Below are 22,883 nucleotides of genomic sequence, written 5' to 3'. Positions count from 1 at the left end.
CACTTATAATACACGTTTACATTTTAGAAAATTGCTAATAAAACCATCACGATGAGTCATTTTTATGTGTTTTTGTTGAGTAATTCCCAGGAATCCACAACGCGCTTTGCCATCCAAAAATAATTAAGAGCTGGGGAGCGTGTGAGGGGCAGGGAAATTTGATTGGAAAGGGTTAAAGGCAAGAATCTTGTTTTTAAAATGGCACCAAAAGCATGTCGGACATTTGAAGTTGAACGAGCTCTGTTCATCCGAAACCGTAATCTCTTTTTCCTACAGAACCCATTCGATACATTCTAAGTGGAAGTTTACTTTTCTCCTACGTGATCCAGAATAAAAATTGGAACTAGTGTCATTTTTTTCGATTATCATTTTTATTGAAAGAATGCAAAGAGACATCATGAACCATCATCATCAATTTTAATAATTCAATAATCAAAAAATCACAGGGAGAACGTGACTTTGGTACGGATGGAGGCACACTGCCACAGCTTTCATTGGTGAACTTCTAGGACTTCGTCAGCTGTGGTATGTGAAAGTTTTGCCTGTACTAAAACTGCCCATTTCAGTCCACATTTCCTGGAAGATGGGAAACCCTTTCACCGACATTAGCAGGCCACCTCTCTTCACTGCCCTTGGTCAAGCCGAAGACGATTGTATCATGCCCGCTGCACTATGATTTGTTGGGCTGGACTGCTTTATGTTTTTTGTCTTTGGTACATACCGGTAGCACTCAATACGTTAATGTAATTGCCAATCGTGACCCAGTTACCCTAGATGGGAAGTGTCATATATCAAAATTAGTGGCATTTGGAATATAGCCCTTCAAAAAAATATTTTACTTGTTTTTCTTGTATTGTTCATACTCAGGTTTTCCCATTTCCTCTTATCTATTTCCCCAGTCCAGTTCGCTAAACCGCCTCCTACAGTGATGAGGAGAGTGAATAGTGCGACAGCTATGCAAGCTGTTCATTTTCAGAGATAGCCGAGGGGCAGGTTCTTGGGTATTTTAATCAGTCTCTTTGAAATGAATGAAGCACTGATTGCACATGCTTGACCAGCGCTCCATTCACTGTGGCTGGGGGAGGCATCCCCGCAGTGACAAGAAGAGGGGAATATGGACCCCCGTTCTCAAGATCCTGTGGATGTGGGATAACTTGTAATTCTGGTACAACCAATTTAAGGTATTTTTAGTATTAGTCCTTTGCAATCCAATTTTGGATTCAGGGTTTCCTAGGGGGTTTACACTTTCTGCCATTATACAATGGCGCCATCTGCTGGCTAGAGCCAGTACTGCAGTATGGGAAATGCTGGAGAGGCCCCCGACAACAGAGCGGCTAGTAATATCCAGTAAGAATACCCTGCCGGACGTCTTCCGACATCAGAGCTGTACAGCCTTCAATCAGCATGTCTGAAGATGTCAGACAGTGGATTAGAAAGGGTTAAAGAAGATCTGCCACTATTGGCACAAGTTGTCATGTTATTTAGTAAACATAAGCCTATAATATTAAGGGTATATTTACACAGGGAGGAAATGCTGTGAAATGTCACCAGCGGAAATTCCGTGGCCAGTTCTGCAGCATTTCTGCAGTCACAATCTACAATTTGGTGCATATTTTGACTCAAAATCAGCTGCGTACCCACAGCTCATTTCAAAAGATACAGCGCTCACCTCCAAAGTCTTCGGCTGTCAGCATACTCCTTCACCCGATATCCGGTGGCTCATACTGAGCTCAGCACTGCTGGTCACTTCCGCATCTTCTGACCAGCCACACTGTGCTCACTACAGGCTGCCGGGTGACCCAGTAAAAAAGTGCTGACAGCCGAAGACTTCAGGGTTGGGCGGACTGCTGTATCTCCAGAAATATATGTAGGTACACAGCTGATTTCAAGTCAATAGTACAGATTTTGACTCTGTTTTGGATGCAAAAATGCTGTGGAATTTGACACGGAATTTCTGCTACAGACATCCCGCAGCATTTCTGCCCCATGTAAACATACTCTAATGGGGTGTGCCCATTTGTAGAAAATGCTGTTAACCACTTAAGGATCACCTGCTGTAGGTCCTGATCCCTAAAGGGGTTGTCCACAATTAGAAAAATATGCATAGCTACCTTCTTGCTATCTACAGGTTTTTGGCCACGTGATGTGCGCTAACTCACTGGAAACAGTATTGATGCTTGGCAACGTCAGTGGAAAGAGAAGATCATGGCAACAAAGAACAAGATGGCTAGATACAATCAGGGCCACCACGAAAATGACAATCGCGGAACTGAAAGAAGCCATGAAATACAGGAATGCGAGGAGAACGTTGATCCAAAAAGTGAATGAAGGTTGGATGCAACTGAATGGATAATCATCATCACAGTTTGTGTTTGGGTATTGCAGCTCAGTCCCATGCACTTCAGTGGACATTAACTACAATATCAGACACAACCCATTGACAGACGTGGTGTTTTTAGAAAAAAGCAGTCATGTTTTTGTAATCCTGAACAACCCCTTCAATGCTGACTGATGCATATTTATGGCACAGGTTTAGGCCAGCTTGATTGAGCAACCAACTGTTGGGTTGCTGGAGACAGACCTCAGCCCAGGTGGGAAGACAAAACAGGCTTTTGTTGCTTCTGTCTTCTTTGTTTTCACATACACAGCATTTAATGAGTGCTATGTAAGTAATAGAAGCCGCAATGCCACTGCCCCTATTATTTCAAGTAGGCATGTGACTGATCACGTGGTTGTCAAGATGCAGGTGGCAGTAGAAATCTGCGGGGATTAAATCAGAGCCATCATAGCCCTAAAAGTGACAATTGTCCCTATAACAGGACTGATTTACCCACTTACTGGGGCTGCTGTTTGTTGTAGCATTGAAGCATATGTTGAAATAATGTGTATGTATATATATATATATATATATATATATATATATATATATATATATATATTGTGAGGTACTAAGGAGCGTGATAGTGGATGGTCGCTACGTCGCCCCTAGGTTCCGCTATTATGCCTCGTGGGGCTGTAGAAGTGCATGTCCCACTGTTTGAGACATGAAAGTCCAAGATTGCAATGTAATCTCCAGAAAATAGTTGCTGGAGATGTCTTCTTTAAAAGTCTTTGGGCCTGGATTTTTGGAATGGATGGCAGGTTGGTAGTGGGGCCATCCATTCCATTTACTCCACTCCGGGTTATGTGTAAGGTTAATCAGCACAGGTGCTGAGGGTGGACCAGGAAGAGGTGTCTATAAGTAGCAGTGTGCACTGACACAGGGAGAGACTGGATGGCTGTTGGACCCAGGCAGCTTGATATACCTGCTGGAGGTAAAAGCCCTGCTGTTTGGTGCACCTGCAGCAAGTGATCTGTACAGGCAGGGACTGTCTGTTATACTGAATGCTGGACTATTGTTTTCATGCCTGAAGCCAAGGCTGGATTTCTTTTGATTTATTGTACTTAGAAATAAACACAGGTCACGCCTGCGCTTGGACTTTAAACATGTCTCTGTCTCTGACTGCCGCACACCCCACAAACCCGCACTCTACCGAGCTGTCTTCCCACTATATATATATATATATATATATATATATAGTATTGTGCAAATGTTTTAGGTAAGTGTGGAAATGCTGCAAAGTAAGAATGTTTTCAAAAATAGAGGTATTAATATTTTATTTGTGTCAATTAACAAAATGCAAAGTGACTGAACAAAAGAGAGATCTAAGTCACATAAATATTTGTTGTCACAACCCTTTGCCTTCCAAACTGCATCAATTCTTTTTAGGTACACTTACACAAAGTCGGATTTTGTAGGTTTGTAGTCAGATGTATGATTAACCAATTATACCAAACAGGGGGATAATGGTTATCATTTTCATATTTGGATTGAAACACAGCTATTGACTGAAGCAGAAACAGCTACGTACGAGGCTTAAAAGTGGGTGAGGAGCAGCCAAACTCTGCTAAAAAGGTAAGGTTGTGGAAGACAGTTTCATGTCACAGGTTATACACCTTCAATCATAGAATGATAGAGTTGGAAGGGACCTCCATGTCATCTGGTCCAACCCCCTGATCAGTGCAGAAATCACTAAGTCATTCCATACAGATGTCTGTCCAGCCTGTGTTTGAAGACTTCTATTGAAGGAGAACTCATCACCTCCCGTGGTAACGTGTTCCACTCACTGATCACCCTCACTGTCTAATGTCTAATCTGTGTCTGCCCCCTTTCATTTACATCCTATTGCTTCTAGTCTTTCCTTGTGCAGATGAGAATAGGACTGATCCCTCTGCACTGTGACAGCCCTTCAGATATTTGTAGACAGCTATTAAGTCTCCTCTCAGCCTTCTTTTTTGCAAGCTAAACATTCCCAGATCTTTTAACCTTTCTTCATAGGACATGATTTGCAGACCGCTCACCATCCTGGTAACTCTTCTCTAAAATTGCTCCAGTTTGTCTATGTCTTTTTTAAAGTGGGGTGCCCAGAACTGGACACACTATTCCAGATGAGGTCTGACTAAGGGTGCGTTCACACGAGCGCATAAACAGCGTGTTTTTGCGCCCAATCGTATAAACGTGACCATCTGAGGCATTGGTTTCCAATGTATTCGTTCGCACGGGCGATTTTACGGCGCGTAAAAACGGCAACCCGAAAAAAAAGGAACATATGCGACCGAAATACGCGCCAACGCATATTCGATGGCTGAAAAGATAGCTTGCAAAGTAGGAACAAACGAAAATACGCTTTCTAGCTCTGGTCGTGATCGGCGAAAAATGTTCTGAACTGGCAGTTAGTGGCTCCCGTGGACAATGTGGTGTCCACTGCTCCTTACTCCGGACGGCTCTATGCTGCGGCTTATTCTACTAAAGCTAAGTGCTGTGTTTTATTTTGTTTTGTCCTTTATCAGTTTGGCCAAGTAGGGTTACTTAAGTCCCAGGAACGAGTGCAGGCCCACATCTATCGACGCAATCTGGCTGCCGTGTCAGGAAGGGCCCTCTCCCTCGCTCCTTACATATTTAGGGAAAGACTTCCCATTTATTATTTTGGCAGTTTGTTTTGGCCGCCGCACTGTGGGTAATTATTGTGCACATCTGCAGATGCTTGTCAGCACGTCTTTTGCAGACATAACACTATGTCCGAAAAGCCATTGCTTTGACATAGGAACAAGACTAAGCAACTCATCTATGCTTATAAACAAATGAACTGGAGTGCAGAAAAATGGCAGTCAGTGCTCTGGACTGATAAGGCAATAGTTGAAATATTTAGCTATAACAAAAGGCAGCTTGTTCAAGGAAAAGCTGGAGAGCGGTGCAATAAAATGATGGTGTGTGGATAACAGTGAAACACGGTGGAGCTTCATTTTAAGTTTGGGGCTGCATTTCAGCCAGTGGAGTTGAGGATCTGGTCATGAATTAGGGTGTCCTCAATGGTGGCAGATAATTATCTGTCATGTAATGCCATCAGGGAGGCATCTGTTTAGCTCCAAACTTATTCTGCAACAGGACAATGTCCCCAAATATCCAGCCAATGTCACTAAAAACTATCTTCAGCGTAAAGAAGAACAAGGAGTCCTGGAAGTGCTGATATCGCCTCACAGAGCTCTGATCTCATAATCATCCAGTGTCTCTGAGATTACATGAAGAAACAGAAGGATTTGAGAAAGCTACATCCACAGAAGATCTGTGCTTAGTTCTTCAAGATCTTTGAAACAACCTCTTAGAAGAATTGATGCTGTTTTAAAGGCAAAGAGTGTCACACCAAATATTTATGGGATTTAGATTTCTCTTTTCTTCAGTCACTTTGCATTTTGTTATTTGACAAACATAATATATTAACACTTCTATTTTTGAAAACATTCTGGTTTCACAGCGTTTTTCCCACAGCCGCCAAAAACCTTTGCACAGTACTGCATATATAACATAATAAAGTCTGCCAACCAATCATTGCCATAGTGATAGTTCTGGTCCAATTACCCTAAATGCAAAATATCAAACGTAAAGGCAGACAATGATGAACACTTATACAGTTCTAGGATAACACCATGTAATTACAGGCAGATTAGGGGCCTTTTCACATCTGCGTTGGAACCTCTAGCTGAAGGTTCTATCGCAGATCTGGCTGGAAATACCAAAAGCCAGGCAGCTGGGCGGAAAGTGGGTGGACCCCATTATAGTCAATGGGGTCTACCCGGCGTTGTTTGGCCGCAGGGATTCCCCTTTCCTGCTCCCCAAATCGAACAGGATACCTGAATCCCCAGCGCAGATGTGAAACCACCCTAACTAAAATTTTAAAATGTGTTTTTGATTTATTTTTAGTACTTTTTAGAAACTTTAAGGTAATATTGTGAAAAAACAATAAGTGTATATAAATGCTAAGGCTGGGTTCACATGGGGCGGATTTGCCGTGGAAACACTGTCCAGAATTTCACCGCGGCAAATCCGCATGCGGCCGTTAATCCCGAGATTAGCCAGCCATGTGGACGAGATTTCTCAGAAATTTCGTCCACACGAGACGGCAAATCCGCTGCGGCTAAGCGAGCAGAAGCCGCGCTGCGGCGCAGATTTGCCGACCGCAGTATGTTCATTTTTTTTCTTCCGCTGCGGCCGCGCTCTCCTCTATGGGAGCGCTGGCCGCAGCGGTAGAGCGAGCGGCCGGGCCGCTTTAAAACCGCTGCGGGTTTTGAAGCAGCGGTTCTCTCGGCGGAAATCTCGCGCTTTTTCGCTGCAGCCAAACTGCGAGATTTCCGTCAGGAATCCGCCCCGTGTGGACCCAGCCTAAAAAGAACATTGGTCACTAAACATTACATTAATAGCCTATTGAATAAAAAAAAGGTAAAGCCATTAACCCAACGTACTAAGTCCCCTTTCACTTGTATTTACGGGCTTCTGAGCGCTGTGTATTTGCGGAGTGAACAAGGCTTTTTTGCGCGCACATCGGCATATTTTACTCTCATTTTTGCTTCCGCAAGGCATGTTTATTTGCATGCGGCAAACAAAGATGCGCTGATTAAAAAAGGCTAATTAGTCTAATGAGTTCCAGTTGTGTTCTTTTCCCTGAACAATTAGGCAGTGTTGCCTGCATCCCTAAGTGTATTTTGTTCGCAGTTGTGCACCCCGTTGACTTCTATGGGGACATTGGTTGCACAAATGCGAGGAAAATAGAGCATGCTGTGTTTTTTTTGCGCGAGCGAAACGCCCGGGAATTATGTGCATGTGAACAAACTCATTGAAATAAATGGGCTCTATTCACTGTGTATTGTGAGCAAAATATGCCCGAGTGAAGGAAGACTAGAACGAGTGAACTGTATGTGGCTCTGAAAGTCCAAAAACATAACTGCTTACTTATTCCAAAATGAAAACGGTACAAATTTGCACAAAACCAAAGTTTGTTATTTTTGAATTTTGAGTCAATTAAAATGCTTATTCTACAAACTGAAAACCTCTTTGACGTTCGTAGGTTCTAATGAGCTTACTAGTGTAATTATGAGGTCTGTCCTTGGTTTTGCAGAAAGCAGAGGTTTGACTTTTCATTTTCCCTTGACACTTTCTGCAGGCTGCATGAATCCTGCCCATGTTCACCTGTGGTCTAGTAAGCTACTGAGTTTGTGGACTTGCCTGGTATGTTGGTGTGTGTATTATGTATCACATGTCATTAGTTACAGCTATTCACATGACAAATACCAATGGCCATAGTGATGATGACCCCAGACTTCTACATGACATCCCTTTACCACTATCCAATAGAATAAGAAATGGGACATGAAATGTAATTTCATCTAATATCCTGGTATAGTGGTATCTCTTGCTGATCCTTCACTAGGAGCTGAATGCAGCTGATGCTATTCTGATAGACGGACTATTGGAAATATAATACAATCATTGTCAAAAAATATCCAGCACCCAGGAGGAGTTGTCAGAATAAAATGAAACTTTCTCTGTGTGATTGTAGCATTGCTATAAATAAGTGATTACAATATCACAGCAAAAGGAGAATCCATTGCGGAAAATTGAACCCAGAAGGGAGGCTCTAGTACCATGATGTACGGCGTCTAGCTTAGATACAAGATGTGATACAGGCAGGCATGGAGGCTCCAGTACCTAGTTGTACCACCTCTAACTTGGATACAAGATGTCATGTGGCTGGGCATGGAGGCTCTAGTACCCTGTTGTACTGCCTCTAGCTTAGATGCAAGATGTGATATGCGGGGCATGGAGGCTCTAGTACCCTGTTCTACCACCTCTAGCTTGGATACAGGATGTGATACGGGCAGGCATGGAGGCTCTAGTACCATGTTCTACCACCTCTAACTTGGATGCAAGATGTGATACGGGCGAGTATGGAGGCTCTAGTGCCCTGTTGTTCCACCTCTATCTTGAAAACAAGATGTAATACAGGTGGGCACGGAAGGCTCTAGTACCCTGTTGTACTGCCTCTAGCTTGGATACATGATGTGATACGGGCAGGCATGGAGGCTCTAGTATTCTGTTGTACCACCTCTAGCTTGGATACAGGATGTGATACAGGCGGGCATGGAGGTTATAGTACCCTGTTGTAGCACCTCTAGCTTGGATGCAATATGTGATACAGGCGAGCATAAAGGCTCTAGTACCCTGTTGTACCACCTCTAGCTTGGATACCTGATGTGATCTAGGTGGGCATGGAGGCTTTAGTACCCTGTTGTAGCACCTCTAGCTTTGATACAAGTGTTATGATCGTGTGGGCAGACTAAGCACGGGGCCAACACGATCGTGACCAAGAAGGACGGATACACACGGGTTTCAAGCAACTGTCCCTGTGCTACGGGGAGGGGGACATCGCCCCAATAAAGGGTGGCCCAGCGGTCTTTGGAACTGGGCCCTAGCTGATCCTAGGAACCATGCACATGAACAGGATACATACAAATACCACATGACAGGGACAGAATAACAGGACACACAAAACCAGAACACACAGCATATAGCAGACAAAATGCAACCACTAGTAACAGATGATAAGCTGAATATAAATACCAGGTATTAGTTGACATTTTGTACAAAACATGGAAGCTAGCGGACCACTTCACCACTTCTGGCTATACCGCTAGTCCCTACACTAACCAGGTGTCCAGCGGCACTGGACACAGTTCACACCGCAACACACTAGGGTTAGCATGCCATATACCCAACCACATTGAACAGGACAATTCACTCCTCATGTCTAGCCACCTGCTCAGATATACAGAACTTGACACTGTTCATGCCAATTAACCCCCTACAGGGCTATCCACACCTAATGTCTGCCCACTTGCCAAACACTGGACACAAGTCACACAGCAAGCTGCAACACAGAAGTAACATGACTGCTCACCCTGGACACCAGACAGACACTGAACAGGAGCTGTGTTTTTATATATGAGTAAAGACCTGGGGAATTGGCTAGCAGGAGATCACCATACCAAGCTAACACAACCATTCACCACCTGTGGGCTGTGCTGCTACTACTACTGACATAGTGTGCACAGAACTTATCACTATGGGCCTTATGCGGACGCCAGCCAGTCAGCAAGAGAAGGGATAAAACGCAGGTACATCACACAGATCTCTAGTGCAAATGACAGTAGGCTGGTCAGTACGTTACGTCCGCTGGGCGCACCTTGCCACAGCGCAGACGTGGATTCGGTATAGTTTTCCTACAGAACACGCTTGATGGAACACCACTCAGACAACATGCATGCCACCAAAGCTATATGGAGCCACCGTACAAGGGAAAGGAAAAATCGTGGCCGGCATCACCTAGCCTGCACCACGCACAGGAAATCAAATGTTTGGCGGCCGCATCTGCCAAGGGGAGGGAGAAACCTGCGAGTGGTTGCACCTGTGCGGTCACCATACCACACACTACTAGGTGCACCACCCCAGAACGCAGGAGGGGAGGAATAGCAGGTGTCCAACCCATCTGCAGGGGAAATACGGGGGACACGCTCCAAACCGCATGCAACTACACCACAATCTGAGCACCAACATACCACATCCAACATATGAACACCATATACTCAGAATAAGACTGCAACATACCCATACAACATGCATGTTGCACAACATAACAACATATTGCATACCAACATACTAACATAGAAGCATATGCATACATACAACATAGTTAAGATAATGTCCCCACTTACAAAAGGGGGTGCATTATGTTACGATCGTGTGGGCAAACTAAGCACAGGGCCCACACGATCGTGACCAAAGATGGGATACACAGGGGTTTCAAGCAACCGTCCCTGTGCTACGGGGAGAGTGACATGTCCTGAACATATCGCTGAGCTGTCATTGGCCCTCGTACCACTACTAGGGGTGACCAACTGTTGTATGCAATGCCCCCAGACCATCACAACAGCAGGAGGCTGTGTACCGCTCCACAGGATTGAGGCGCTCACCCCGAGGTCTCCAGACATTAACTTGACTGTCATCATTATCTAAGCTAAACCTGGATTTGTTGCTGAAGACAACCCGATTCCACTCCGCAGCGTCCAGTTTCTTTGTTTATAACTCCAGTACAAATGGATGCGATGATGGGTGAGTGTCAGAGGCAGTACACATATTGGGGGCCATTAGATCAAATGTCCTTCAGTCAAGCACCTGGAAATGGTTCCGACAGACACAGGGGCCTGTAACGATGGTGCCCCCTCTCTCTGGATGGTGGACAATGAAACAGTTGGAGCTGCTGGTGCTTGTTGGACGATCAGACGATCCTCTCCACTGGTGGTCTGTCGAGGGTGTCCTGAGTCTACAAGCTCTACATAAGTGGAAGAGGTCACTACACACAAGTAGCCTCTGAGAGCCTTTTTATAAGCCAAGAGTGAAACCACTTTTAAGGTTTCAGGTTGCAAGATCTAATCACCCCAAAACTCTAATCATTTACATATCTGCCTGAGATGTAACCGCATGCCGAGTTTTGCAGCAAAATAACAACTTCTTCTGGGTGCTTGATTTTTTTTACTTGGCAGAGAGTGTATGTTTCACTCAAGATACATTATGAGAAGTCACTATTTCAAAAGAAAACTACCATATTTCATAAAATATTATATTTTAAAAACAAAGACAAGGTATCATCTACAATAAACGGTCACTTTATTAGAGACACCATTCCTTTAACGATTGCAGCTTTCCTGTATGGAACTCTATGACCCCAGAGCGCAGCATAAGATGAAGTCAGCAACTTTTCCGTGGATCAGCTTCAGTGTGAATCCACGTTTGAATGGGAACATTGAGTCATATGAGCGACTTCTAAAGAGGCATCAGTGCTAGACTAGCCCGGGCCAGGATTCCAGAAACTGCCAACATTGTGGGGTTTCTGATGCAATGATGTCGAGAATAAACCGAGAGTAGTGTGATCGAGGAAAAACATCCAGCAAAAGAAGACATAAACAATTTATCAACAAAAGGGGTCAGATAAGGACGTCAGGAATCACTCTGCCAAACAGGCAGTGCATGGTCGAGCAAACTGCAGCTGAACGCTGCTCCTCCAACTGACATGTCAAAATGTACAACTTCATGTTCTTTAGCACAAATGAGCTATGATAGCAGGCAGCCAATTATGTTTAAGAGAAACAGGCAAAACTCCAGTAGGTAAAAAAAAAAATCTCAAAAACTGGATCACTGAGCAGAGGAAAAGAATTGCCTGGTCAGATACTGCAGATTTTTGTTGCACCATGTTGATTTTGGGTGTCAGGTTGTGCTGCTGGGATCAGTTGTACTACAGGGATCCAGGAACACACCTTCACAGGTGAGGGATAATTGAGCTGGCTGGGTGTGGAGTTTCTCGTGCCAGCCAATCCCAACGGGTCTGTGGCATATATATACACCAGCCCTCTGCAAGAGGAAGCTGGTATCCCTTCACTCTAGGGTTTGTAGTCCTGCATATGTGATGGCTGGTTTTCGGTTCCATAGAGGAGTAGTTGGAGAATGGAGCTTCTTTGTGCTCGATATATTGCTACTTCCAACTAAGTGCTGTGGTTTCCTTTTCAGTTGCTTTTCATTCATGTTTGTGTTGTTTTGTTGTGTAGGTTCATCTCTCCAGGGGCTCCAGGGACAACCAGGGCCCAGGAAGAAGACTGTGGGGCCGCCTTTATCGAGACGATGGCTCCATTTTTAGGTAGGGACCATTCACCTCCCTGCTAGGTTAGGGCCTAGCTTCTTTCTCCCTGGAGTGGTGCTTCTGATCAGCATAGCGTGGTGTGCTACTATTTCCAGCAGTGTGTACTTTATCTGACGCCGTGCTGAGCGTGGTGCTCATGTGCCGCACGGACGTGCGAATGTGAAGGTAGAATTAGGCATACACAGCATGACTTTATGAACTTTTCTTATTAGGTGTCAATAGTTCAATTTGGTGGAAATGTATGTAGTAAGGTTGTGAGGAATGTTTTCTCAGCACACACTAAGCCAATATTCCCATAGAACAATTTCAACACCTAGTGAAATCTATGTTTCCCTGAAAATAAGACGTACCCTGATAGTAAGCCCTACCATAATTGTCAGGGGGTGGGCTTGAAATATAAGCCCTCCCCCAGAAATAAGCCCTAGCTACACTAGATAAAACAAAAACAGCAATACTCACCTAGTCGGTGGCATACGGGTCCCTTGCGCTGTTCTTCAGCGCTGACAGCATTCTCTTCCTGGTAACGGGGCTTTGAATACCCCGCCTCCAGCGAGTGAGTGCTGTGATTGGATCACGAGTGCAGCTTGCTCAGCCGGCGCTTGATTATTCACAGCCATTCAGTGAATGACATCACTGAATGGCTGTGATTGGTTCATCGAGCGCCAGCTCTGATTGCCACGTGATCCAATCACAGCACTCGCTTGCTGGAGGCGGGGTATTCAAAGCCCCATTAGTTACCAGGAAGAGAATGCTGTCACTGTGGAGGGCACGGCAGCTTGTTGCAGCACCGGACACCAGCGCGAGGCACCGAGACACCGTTGGCTAGGTAAGTATAAGACACCCCTGAAAATAAGACACTGTGTCTCTTTTGGGGCAACATGGTATGCCACAATGAATTGCTGCGGTTATGAAGACATAAGGAGGTCCATCAAGCTGCTTGAAGAGTGCCTCTAATAAAGTGTTCATTCAGTGTACACTGTATCAAAATCAGCCAACACATTTAAAAAAACAAACTAACTTGCTAGCGACATTTCCTCAGCAAATGCATGGTGATATTTTTAACGGCTAGCATTGTTTCTATACAAGTTGGCCGGATTTGAGATTCAGGTAGAAGAAATCCATAATATCCAGTGTCACGAAGTTCAAATGCAAATGCATATGGGATGCCAATTTTATAGGCCCAGTCCATGGAGCTGCCAGAACTCAAATCTGAAAGAAAAGATTTTGTATATTCATGAATTGCGACACGAGTAATTAATGAAAAGTGTTTGAAGTGTTGCTGGGTGTGTTATTACCTGCTGAAATGAGACACTTCAGTAGTTGTGTGAAGTCAAGGTTAAGCAGTGGCCCTAATTAAGCATCATGTATGTCAGTTGGTTTTTGAACTCATTAATATGCAGCCTGCAGATTTCGCTGCAGTTTTCACTCCTCTACTATGAAAGGGGTCAGATCCAATGTAAAAATCCATAGTAGAAATGGACAAGCTGTGTATGATGAAAGGTAAGAGGAGTGTATATATTGTATATATGTGGTGTTAACATGGTAAATTTGGTTTTATCCTGCAGGCTCTTGAACTGGCCAAGAACTTTTATTGCAGGAAGGAGCTTTGGGTGCTATCGTCTTTGGAGAGCATTGTCACATTTGTCACCTAAAGTCTGACTGGACAAGTTTCAAAGAGAAAAGCAGATGATGATTTCTCTATCCAAACCTAGTAACCCCCATAGCCTGATAGGGAGGGGGAGTACAGGTAGATGGACTGTTGTATATTCATTGTATTTTCCGTTATTACCTCAATGTCCAGTCCAAACTCCAAAGATTTGCTTAACCCCATACATGGCTACACATAGCCCATGCATTTAGCATATATATAGATGTCCAAAGCATATGCTGTATATGGAGCAGGGTCGGGAACTGAACCCGTTCCACACATGCCGAAACAGCCACGATCAGAGCCACTGTGATTGCTGCTGTTAACCCCTTAAATGACACTTGAACCCCCCTCCCCACCCCCCCAAGGCGGTGATAAGATTGAAGGAATGCTGTATAGGTGTTAAGGCAGCCTAGGGGATGTCTTTAATAGGCAGCCTGTTAAAAAGTATAATTACATGAATCAGACACCAAACATCATGAATGCTGTAAAATAAAGCCCCCCTCCATATTTGGTGCAATTGTGGTTTTTCCCCATTTCGGCCCAATAGGTTCCATTAAAAAATACAACTCCCACAAAACATAAGCCCTCATGTTGATATGCCACCTGAAAAATAACAAAGCTATGATTTTTTTGAACGTGCGAATACTAGAGTTGCAAAATTTGACCTGAATGCAGTTACATTAATGATCCTTGGTCATAAACGGGTCAATTAGCTAATGGGCAGTTCTGTAATCTGAGTCAGGGGGCTGGAACTATAAAACATGTGTTGGACAATAGAAATATGTTCATGTTTTGAGAGGCCAGCCAAGCCTCTTCTGTCATTTTATTTTGTATTCTTTCTAGTTTTGTAAACACTGCATGGTTTAGTAATAAAGCTTAAAACTTTAGTAAGCTTGGTCCTTGTGGCTCTGAACCTATAGCCTGTGATAGTGTTAACCCTTTGACTGCTGAAAAGCAGTGTGTGTTTGCAAGTTCTGGCCTTACCAGAGGTGATGACACAGAGTATCTTGGGGTGTATGGACTGTATTTGGGAGTGATGTATACTCAGTTTGCAAACTGAATGGAAAGGCAGTGCAAGATTAAGTGGGTTAAATAAAGTTAATGCTGGGAAGGCGCATATGTGACACTGTGGATTTAAAAACCTGCACTATAGGTCAATTTTGATGATTTACTCAAATCTCAGCTACATGCCCAGTATTGTAATCCACTGTGGATTTTCCATTTGCAATTCTGCATGTATAGTTTGCAGCAATTCCAGTACGTGTGGACATAACTGGAGGATTATGGAGAGGCTTGCTGCGGTCCCGGTGATTGTTGTGACAGGAAATCAGGTAACCACTGCACTCTTTAAGGGTGAGTCCCTTAGGCCGCCTGCAGACGGGCGGAAATTCCGCGGCGGAATTTCCCGCGGAATTTCTGCCCTTGGAAGCTGCCATAGGATTGCGTTAGCAAACGCAATCCTAGGCAGACGGCTGCGGTTTATCCACGTGAAATCTCGCGCGGCAAACAAACCGCAGCATGTTTTATTTCTGTGCGGGGCTCACCGGACGCTGGCTCCGGTCTGTGCATGCGCCAGCTGCCCAGCAGCCGGCACATGAAAGATGCGAAGCTGCGGGGCGCGAGTGAGTACGTGCTGCTCTCTGCAGGCGCTCGGGTCGGGTCCCGTGGCGAAAATTCTTGCTGCCGCATCCGACCCGGCCGTCTGAAGGCGGCCTTACACAGCCATGGACATAACTGAAGGATTATGAAGAGAACAGGACAATGTTTAGCCATCATAGAATACTCACACAGAGTGGAGGAGGCAGGGCCATGTCTGTAACGTATCCCATAAACAGAATTTATGGCTTGGACGGCTTTCTCTGCTGCTGACTCCTGAAAGGGGGAAAATTAGAGAGGGATTTATTTTAGTTTATATCATGTACAGTGTAGATACCCAAATTTGATATATATACACTAACGTGCGATTCTAAAATGACTTACCACACACTTATAATTTGGAATGGCATCATACTGGTATGAGTAAGGGTAGAGTACCATTTGGGCATAAGCATGGAACGATATGTAAATTTTAATATATTTTCTCCTTTTATGGATAAATTGAGCAACGGCCTTAACTTCTGGCTCAGACTCAGGATATGGTCCACAATAAGTACTGTCACACGGATTGAAAGAAGCACCTTCCTCTATAATGTAAAAACAAAGGGACGTATTATGGAGTGAAAAAAATGTTCTTGCTACCACCATTACATTGATACAGCCAATAGCACACACTAAACATATCAACATATAACTTAAAGGGCTATTTCAATTATAGATATGCCATGCAACTAATAGATGCAGGTCCCACCCCTTGGGATATGCACTCATCTCAAGAGCTGATCCCTTGATCAGATGTATGCGGTGAAATAAGCAACCGTATTTCTGCCCAAAATAGATGGTCCCAATATATCTGAAAAAGCGACTGTCATGGCCCATCATCTGAATCGGATCTGGACATCATAGCGTCAGTCCCAGCCTACGTAATCCACATGCTGGCACATACTCGGTGTCAATCTGGCATTGGATGCTGACACGAGCATTTTTCTGCTGGTCATTGCATGAATTGGACGGTTGGGTTGTATATTTCCCAGCTGACCAATCGGTGCTTGTCTGTACACATTTATTCCGACCCCTCCTCATCGAGGACGCTGGTTATGCTTCTACTCTAAAGGTGTCCATGGTGAAATTAGCAGCTCCTTTCCTGTTTCATTATCAAATACGTCTGTTTGGTGTTAAGGATATTTGGGATGTTGTAATGTCCATCTCCAGACTGTTGCTATTTCTGCATTGGTATTTAATTTGGCCCATTGCATGCTTGTTTAATATCTGTGCTGCATATATTGCTATTTATTGTACTAAACATTTTCCCTGTATTCCCTCTTGGGAGTGTCAGGTTCGTCCAATGTTTCTGATGTAGGGTTGCCATCATCAGGGCGAGTGCTCTGCTTTTAGGTAGGGTGTCATCGCATGAGCAGGTTAGGGTCAGATTTTCCCGTTCTCTCATTTTTTGTTTTGATATTAATATTGTGTGTTTATCTGAACTCTTTGGATATCAAATTATGTCCGATCTGAATGAGCTGTTTTGTGACTCTTCGGGGTCTCCACATGTCCAGCATGTGGATGGAATTGCTGGGTTGAGTTTATGAAGTAATGCCGGTGTATGGTGCTAGAGGAAAACTATTGATTCTCCTTGTTGGTGATACATGAGGAAGCAAGACTTTTTGTAAGTACTATATTGGAAGTGACATTCTGCATCTAGTGTATGTGAGTAGAGTATTTCATACAACATTAATATGCATTGAAAAAGAGTGCAGATTTTTGTCCACGGCATGCAAAAAAAATAGCAAGAATAATAAGCACGCTCATTCTTCTGATGGATTCCACATGGAAAAGCCACAGATTAGCCTTGAGTAGATTAAACCCACTGAGTAGAACTAATCCTCATGTGGATCTGCTGGCACATTTGTGGCAGAAATCCAAGTATCAGTCGCAGATGTTCTTGTAAACACAGTATAGATGTCGAATTGGAAAATCCAAACATGTAAACATTCCCTTAGGCTACCTTCACACGGGCGAAGGCAATATGTGGCCGTGAATCAGGGTGAATTCCCCATGGATGTAATGCTTTTTATGTCAAAACAGCCTTGCATCACTTCAAGGATGTAGTGATCTTCTGCCGCTTCTGATAGGATCGCAAAGTTTCTCCCATTGTTTTCCATGGGAGACCTTGAATAGCATTGCGTGCTTCTAGCACATGGTGCAATGCTGCCGCCAGCCCCATTGGAAGCAATGGGAGATGTGATGCAAGAGCATGCACAAGGTAGAACATGCTGCAATTTGCTTTCCACATCACATCACGGTGCTGTGCGAGAAAACATCGCTCATGTGTATTGTCACGGCGTTGTGGCATGGTGGTCATGACATGGTGTCTGACCCATCACCCTGTTACTATGCAGGACAAGGGTTAATGCACATTATGCAGAGATTGCTTGCTGCTAGTTTACTGCATATTTGTATGCTCACTACTAGTCATACCTGAGAGAGAGTTTGGGGTGCGGTTCTCTACTACTCTACCTATCAGCAGGTGTGGAGAGCTTTATATTCTTATCACACCCTCTTCTGCTTGCTGTTTATTTCAGTTCTTTAGAGGAGCGATTGCAGTAGGTTGGTACCTCTATGCTGGGTGAAATACTTCCAAATTCAGATAAGTACTGGTGATCATTTCTGTTGTTTTTTGTTACCGTTATTATTTGGTTTTGCTGTATCAGTGCACCTTTCCAGGGGTTCCTGCAAAGGATAGTCAGGGCCCAGGAGAAGACAGCGGGGCTGTCCTTATCAGGACAATTACTCTGCTTGTAGGCAGGAGCAACTCATTTTCCTAATAGGTAAGAGACCATTTTTTTTCCATCTTTTTGTTCCTGAAGTGGAGTTCACTGTCCTGCATATGTGGTATATTCTTTTTGTATTCTGTGTGAACGCCACCCTGCATCCGTGTTGTGGCGAGGTGCACCCAGCGGACGTGACATTTGTGACCCTATTTAAAAGAATAGGGTTTATATTCGTTCAAGATCTGTGCATCTCGCAATGCACAAGTCTCGCACGATTTTCTTATCCATGTGAAGGCGGCCTTAGAAACATGGTCCTTTTTTATGTTAAAATAGATATAGGTCTATCTAAGACATGTCGATTTTCCTACTACATCAACTGGAAATTTGTTCCAAGCATCTACTACTCTTTCCCTACCCTTGAAGTGTTTCTCTGGTTTAATAAAACTTTTAGCATGTAAGCCAGAAATCAACCAATCAGTAGAGTGAAGGGACCCAACGTCTTTTTTTTTTTTTTAGTGCAATATTCCTTCAGGTTCTAGCTCAGATGGAGTTACTGTTGCTTCTATGAATGGGTCGTCAACATCACCTTGAGATCTGGAGCAATCTAGAAGTTAGTGTTGAACCCACACTCCCTCCAGACATATGAATCAGTCAGGGGGTAACAGGAAGAGAAGACTGTAGAGAGCTGCTGGGAGGAAGCTCCTCCCCCCCCCCCCCCCCCCCCGCTCAAACTTTCTAGATGCCCTGCAGGCACCCTATATAAAAGAACCACAGGCAGTGTAACTGAGAGCAGAGGTACTGTGAGCACAGGAATAAGTGAGGTGCGTCAGCCTGCAGAAGAGCAGTGCGACTGAGTGTATCATATGTAATTCACCTGGTAACATTTCTTTTCAAGACTTAGTTAGCTACAGGTGATTTTATGGTAAATATTCAACTGTTTGTCATTTTACTATTATTCTTTTATATTATTTAGCTCAAAAATAAATATTGCATATTTTTGTAACTCCATCTGCTGCATCATATCCTGAACCTGTGTCGCTATATTATCTCCTGTGACATAAGCATACCTCTTTGTCGGAAGTTTTATAACCAGAAGTACACTTTAACCTGTGGATCAGATTTGCTAACGCAGTAGCAAGAAATTATATGTATAAGCACTTCTAAAAATGTATACAAAGCAGGGCAGTAAGTCGGGGCTAACACTTCACCTCATACTTTCCTCCGTTTTTAGTATCTGCGGTCAACCTTAGTTTGAAAATCTTTCCTTATTGTACAAGTTTTTTGTAATTATTAAGATTTAGACCTCTTGCAATATACTGGTCACCTCCACAACATGGAATAATGTATACTTACGGCAAAACTTTACTTTCCAGTTCCTGTTAGCATCTACTCCAAAGCAATTGTATCTCATTTTAGACCTTGTTTTTCTCCAAAAACGATCCTATATGTGCAAGTTAGACATTGCTTTACATAAATTAATATTCAGTGGAACACTTTAATTCAGCTTAATTTTAGCAATTCATCGAAATTAGTGTTTTTCAAACTCCTGTTGTCACACCCTCCCAACAAGTTATGATTTGAAAACATCCAATAGAGAGAACACCTGTGACAATATCAGAGGCACTGACAGTAATTATATCACCTGTGCTATATTGAGGAGATCCCTGTTGCAGAGCACTTTTCTAGTCACGGACACAACATGGAAGATATGAAAGTTATGTTACTAAAAGACAATTTCAAATCACAAAACCATAGAAGAATTTGGGAATATAAATTTATAACAACTTTTGACACTTTCAACATGGGGTGAAATTGTTCAAGAGGTTTCGTGCGTGACTGGGAAGTAATAGACATGTATAGCACAGATAACGCTGCTGGCCTGGTGACCTCCCAACACTAATTCAGGGACTATAAAAGCTTCACATCTTTATCAGTAACTATTTAAAGGGGTGGTCTCGCGAAACCAAGTGGGGTTATACACTTCCGTATGGCCATATTAATGCACTTTGTAATGTACATTGTGCATTAATTATGAGCCATACAGAAGTTATTCCACTTACCTGCTCCGTTGCTAGCGTCCTCGTCTCCATGGTTCCGTCTAAATTCGCTGGCAGCTTGCTTTTTTAGACGCGCTTGCGCAGTCCGGTCTTCTCCATTCAGCACGAGCCGCTTCAGTGTGCTCCCCGCTACAGCTCTTCTGCGCATGCGCAGACGAGCTGTCACTGCTCGGGAGCGCGCTGGAGCGGCCATTCTGCACCATCCTCTGTTAGAGGAAGGTGCAGAAACTGGAGCTGCCCAGCGGAGAAGCCCAGCCCAGCCCAGCAGCCCAGCCCAGCAGCCCAGCCCAGCAGCCCAGCCAAGCAGCCCCGAGAAGCCTCCCAGGTAAGTGATTTGTCCGGGGGGGGGGGGGGGCTGTCGCTGCGCCGGGGGGGGGCTGTCGCTGCGCCGGGGGGGGGCTGTCGCTGCGCCGGGGGGGCTGTCGCTGTGATGGGGGAACTAGCGCTAGGCCGGGGGGGGCTGCCGCTGCGATGGGGGGGCTGTCGCTAGGCCGGGGGGGGGCTGCCGCTGCGATGGGGGGGCTGTCGCTAGGCCGGGGGGGGCTGCCGCTGCGATGGGGGGGCTGTCGCTAGGCCGGGGGGGGCTGCCGCTAGGCCGGGGGAACTAGCGCTGGGCTCCGGAACCTAGCGCTGGGCTCCGGGGCCTTCACCTGGGCTGAGGGTCTAGCGCTGGGGAGCCGGGGGCTAGCGCCGGTTACCTGCTGTCTGGTCGGCGGCTGCGGGGCGTCTGGTCGGCGGCTGCGATGCGTCCGGTTGCCATGGAGACACAGCTGGCGGCGTCTCGGGAGCGCGCACGTCGGGCTGCAGCGAGCGACGGGGAAAGAGCCGGCGGCCATCTTGAGGAAACTTATATAAGTTGCTGAAACGCTGGAACGGTAAGTACGAACCAGCTAGAAATGTCATTTACAGGGGGGCTTAGTAATGTATGTTTAATGGGGGGGACTGGGCAAAAAAAAAATTTAACTGCTTCCTCGAGACATCTCCTGTGCCTTGTCATAAGTATGTGTGCATAAATATGCATACCTCTTCAGATTGATTTCATTTAAGCCTGAAGCAGAATGCTGAGAGGTTCAAAAGCTCACATTAACATCGTGTATTTTTATTAGCCATTTTACAGGTATCATACCTACAAGATTATGTGGTTTCTCTTACTGGGAACAATCACATCACTTTTTTTGTAAGGGTATGTTCACATATGGCATTGGCAATGAATCTTACTGCATTTTTTGCAACAAATATTTTCTTGTCATTTTTATGAAAAAAATATATGCCTTAAAATGGAATACAGCTCAGAGAAAACATCACATGGGAACAGACTCTTAGAGTCTTGTGGTAATGAGTTCATCTCAGGGTTTCTAGCTACTTAGTTGCTATGACCCCCAGCCATCAGCTGTAAACTATGAGGGGACAGCTAGTAAGTCTTTAAGATGGCCCTCTGGTTTTGGGTCACAATCTTGTCTTTGGATTGAAGGGGAGGGTATATTACTGTCATTCTTTTATACCGATGTCCCTCTGATCTACCAGTTAGGAATCCTGTTTTCAGCTGTCCAAATGGCCACAGCAATTTTCTAGCAACCTACTGCACACTGCTTTCTAATTGGCCAGTGCTGACCATGTGAGCAGTGCCCGTCAATCACTGAGCAGGAATAGTGTATTGGTAGTCTAACACGACTAAAGAACTATGGAGATTATGTAGTCTCAAGATTGCATTGGCCAGCCTGGACAGCTGAAAATAGGACCTGGTAACAGCGGATTAGAGGAGCATCAGCAAGTAATAGAACTGCCCCTCTGGTTCCAGGACAAACCTTTTCCAAAAACCGGATGGTCACTTTAATTTCCCATTATCACAGAGGAAAACATCATTCTGATTGATATCAATGAGCTCTCTTTGTAATGCGCAGACATGTCATTTGTGGGACAAGGTTTAGCTTTGCTGCACTTACATAGTCAAGTGGCAGCTCCCTTCATGCACTCGATGGGATATAAGTTCGCTTTATTCATCAGATGCCATTCGTTCTGCACACGTTTTGTAATTAACACTTTTCTCAGTATGCCATGACATAGTCAGAAAATCTCAAATCTGGCGAGTGGTCCCTGACTTGTTCCCTTTAAGGGACCTTCCACACAGGTGGAATTTCCGCATTCTACACCTCAAGTCGTGGTAAATTCTGTGTGGATTTTGATGCAAAAAGGAAATGGCTTCAATTTGCCTACAATTTAGCATCTAAATCCGCAGTTAGACCTATTTATAGCCAAAGCTTATTTTGAAATAGATTTTTCATTTAAAGGGGTTTTCAGAGTTTTCCTTTAATTCGTGTTCCCCATGTCCAAATAAAATAAAAGATCCAATACTCATCTCTCCTGACTTCCCTCATGTCTAGCACTGCACCTCCATACTCAGCATCGGGTCTGTTTACAAGCTGCTGAGACAATTTGTGAACCAGATATCACAGGCTGCTGCAGCGCTTGAACACAGAGGTCTGTGATTGGCTGCAGCAGCCTGTGACATCCCACCAACAGGCTGACTGCAGCCTGTAAACACAGACCCAGCACTGAGTACAGCGGTGCAGGTAACCAGGAGAGAAGAGTATAGGATCTCTTATTATATATGGCCATAGAGAACATAATTCAGAAAAATAACTCTGGCAACCCTTCAATATTGTGTCATAATCAGCCAGGTGACAAC

At 44.5% G+C, this 22,883-nt stretch overlaps 1 protein-coding gene across 1 annotated transcript in view; it reads right to left on the bottom strand.

Moving 5' to 3' along the window:
- Window positions 1-400: 400 nt before the first annotated feature.
- Window positions 401-22,883, bottom strand: part of CPA6 (carboxypeptidase A6) — a 176,221-nt gene continuing 153,738 nt past the window's right edge. Inside the window, exons 8-12 of the mRNA XM_066578562.1 lie at window positions 19,494-19,581; window positions 15,754-15,956; window positions 15,561-15,645; window positions 13,141-13,331; window positions 401-770 (exon numbers count right to left, since the gene is read on the bottom strand). Of these exons, the coding sequence (XP_066434659.1) occupies window positions 13,144-13,331; window positions 15,561-15,645; window positions 15,754-15,956; window positions 19,494-19,581 (564 nt within the window). The 3' untranslated portion in view covers window positions 401-770; window positions 13,141-13,143. The remainder of the gene's footprint in view (window positions 771-13,140; window positions 13,332-15,560; window positions 15,646-15,753; window positions 15,957-19,493; window positions 19,582-22,883) is intronic.

Source organism: Eleutherodactylus coqui, chromosome 9, assembly GCF_035609145.1.
Source record: "Eleutherodactylus coqui strain aEleCoq1 chromosome 9, aEleCoq1.hap1, whole genome shotgun sequence".
Taxonomy (NCBI): domain Eukaryota; kingdom Metazoa; phylum Chordata; class Amphibia; order Anura; family Eleutherodactylidae; genus Eleutherodactylus; species Eleutherodactylus coqui.
This window is presented reverse-complemented; position numbering and strand designations above follow the sequence as displayed.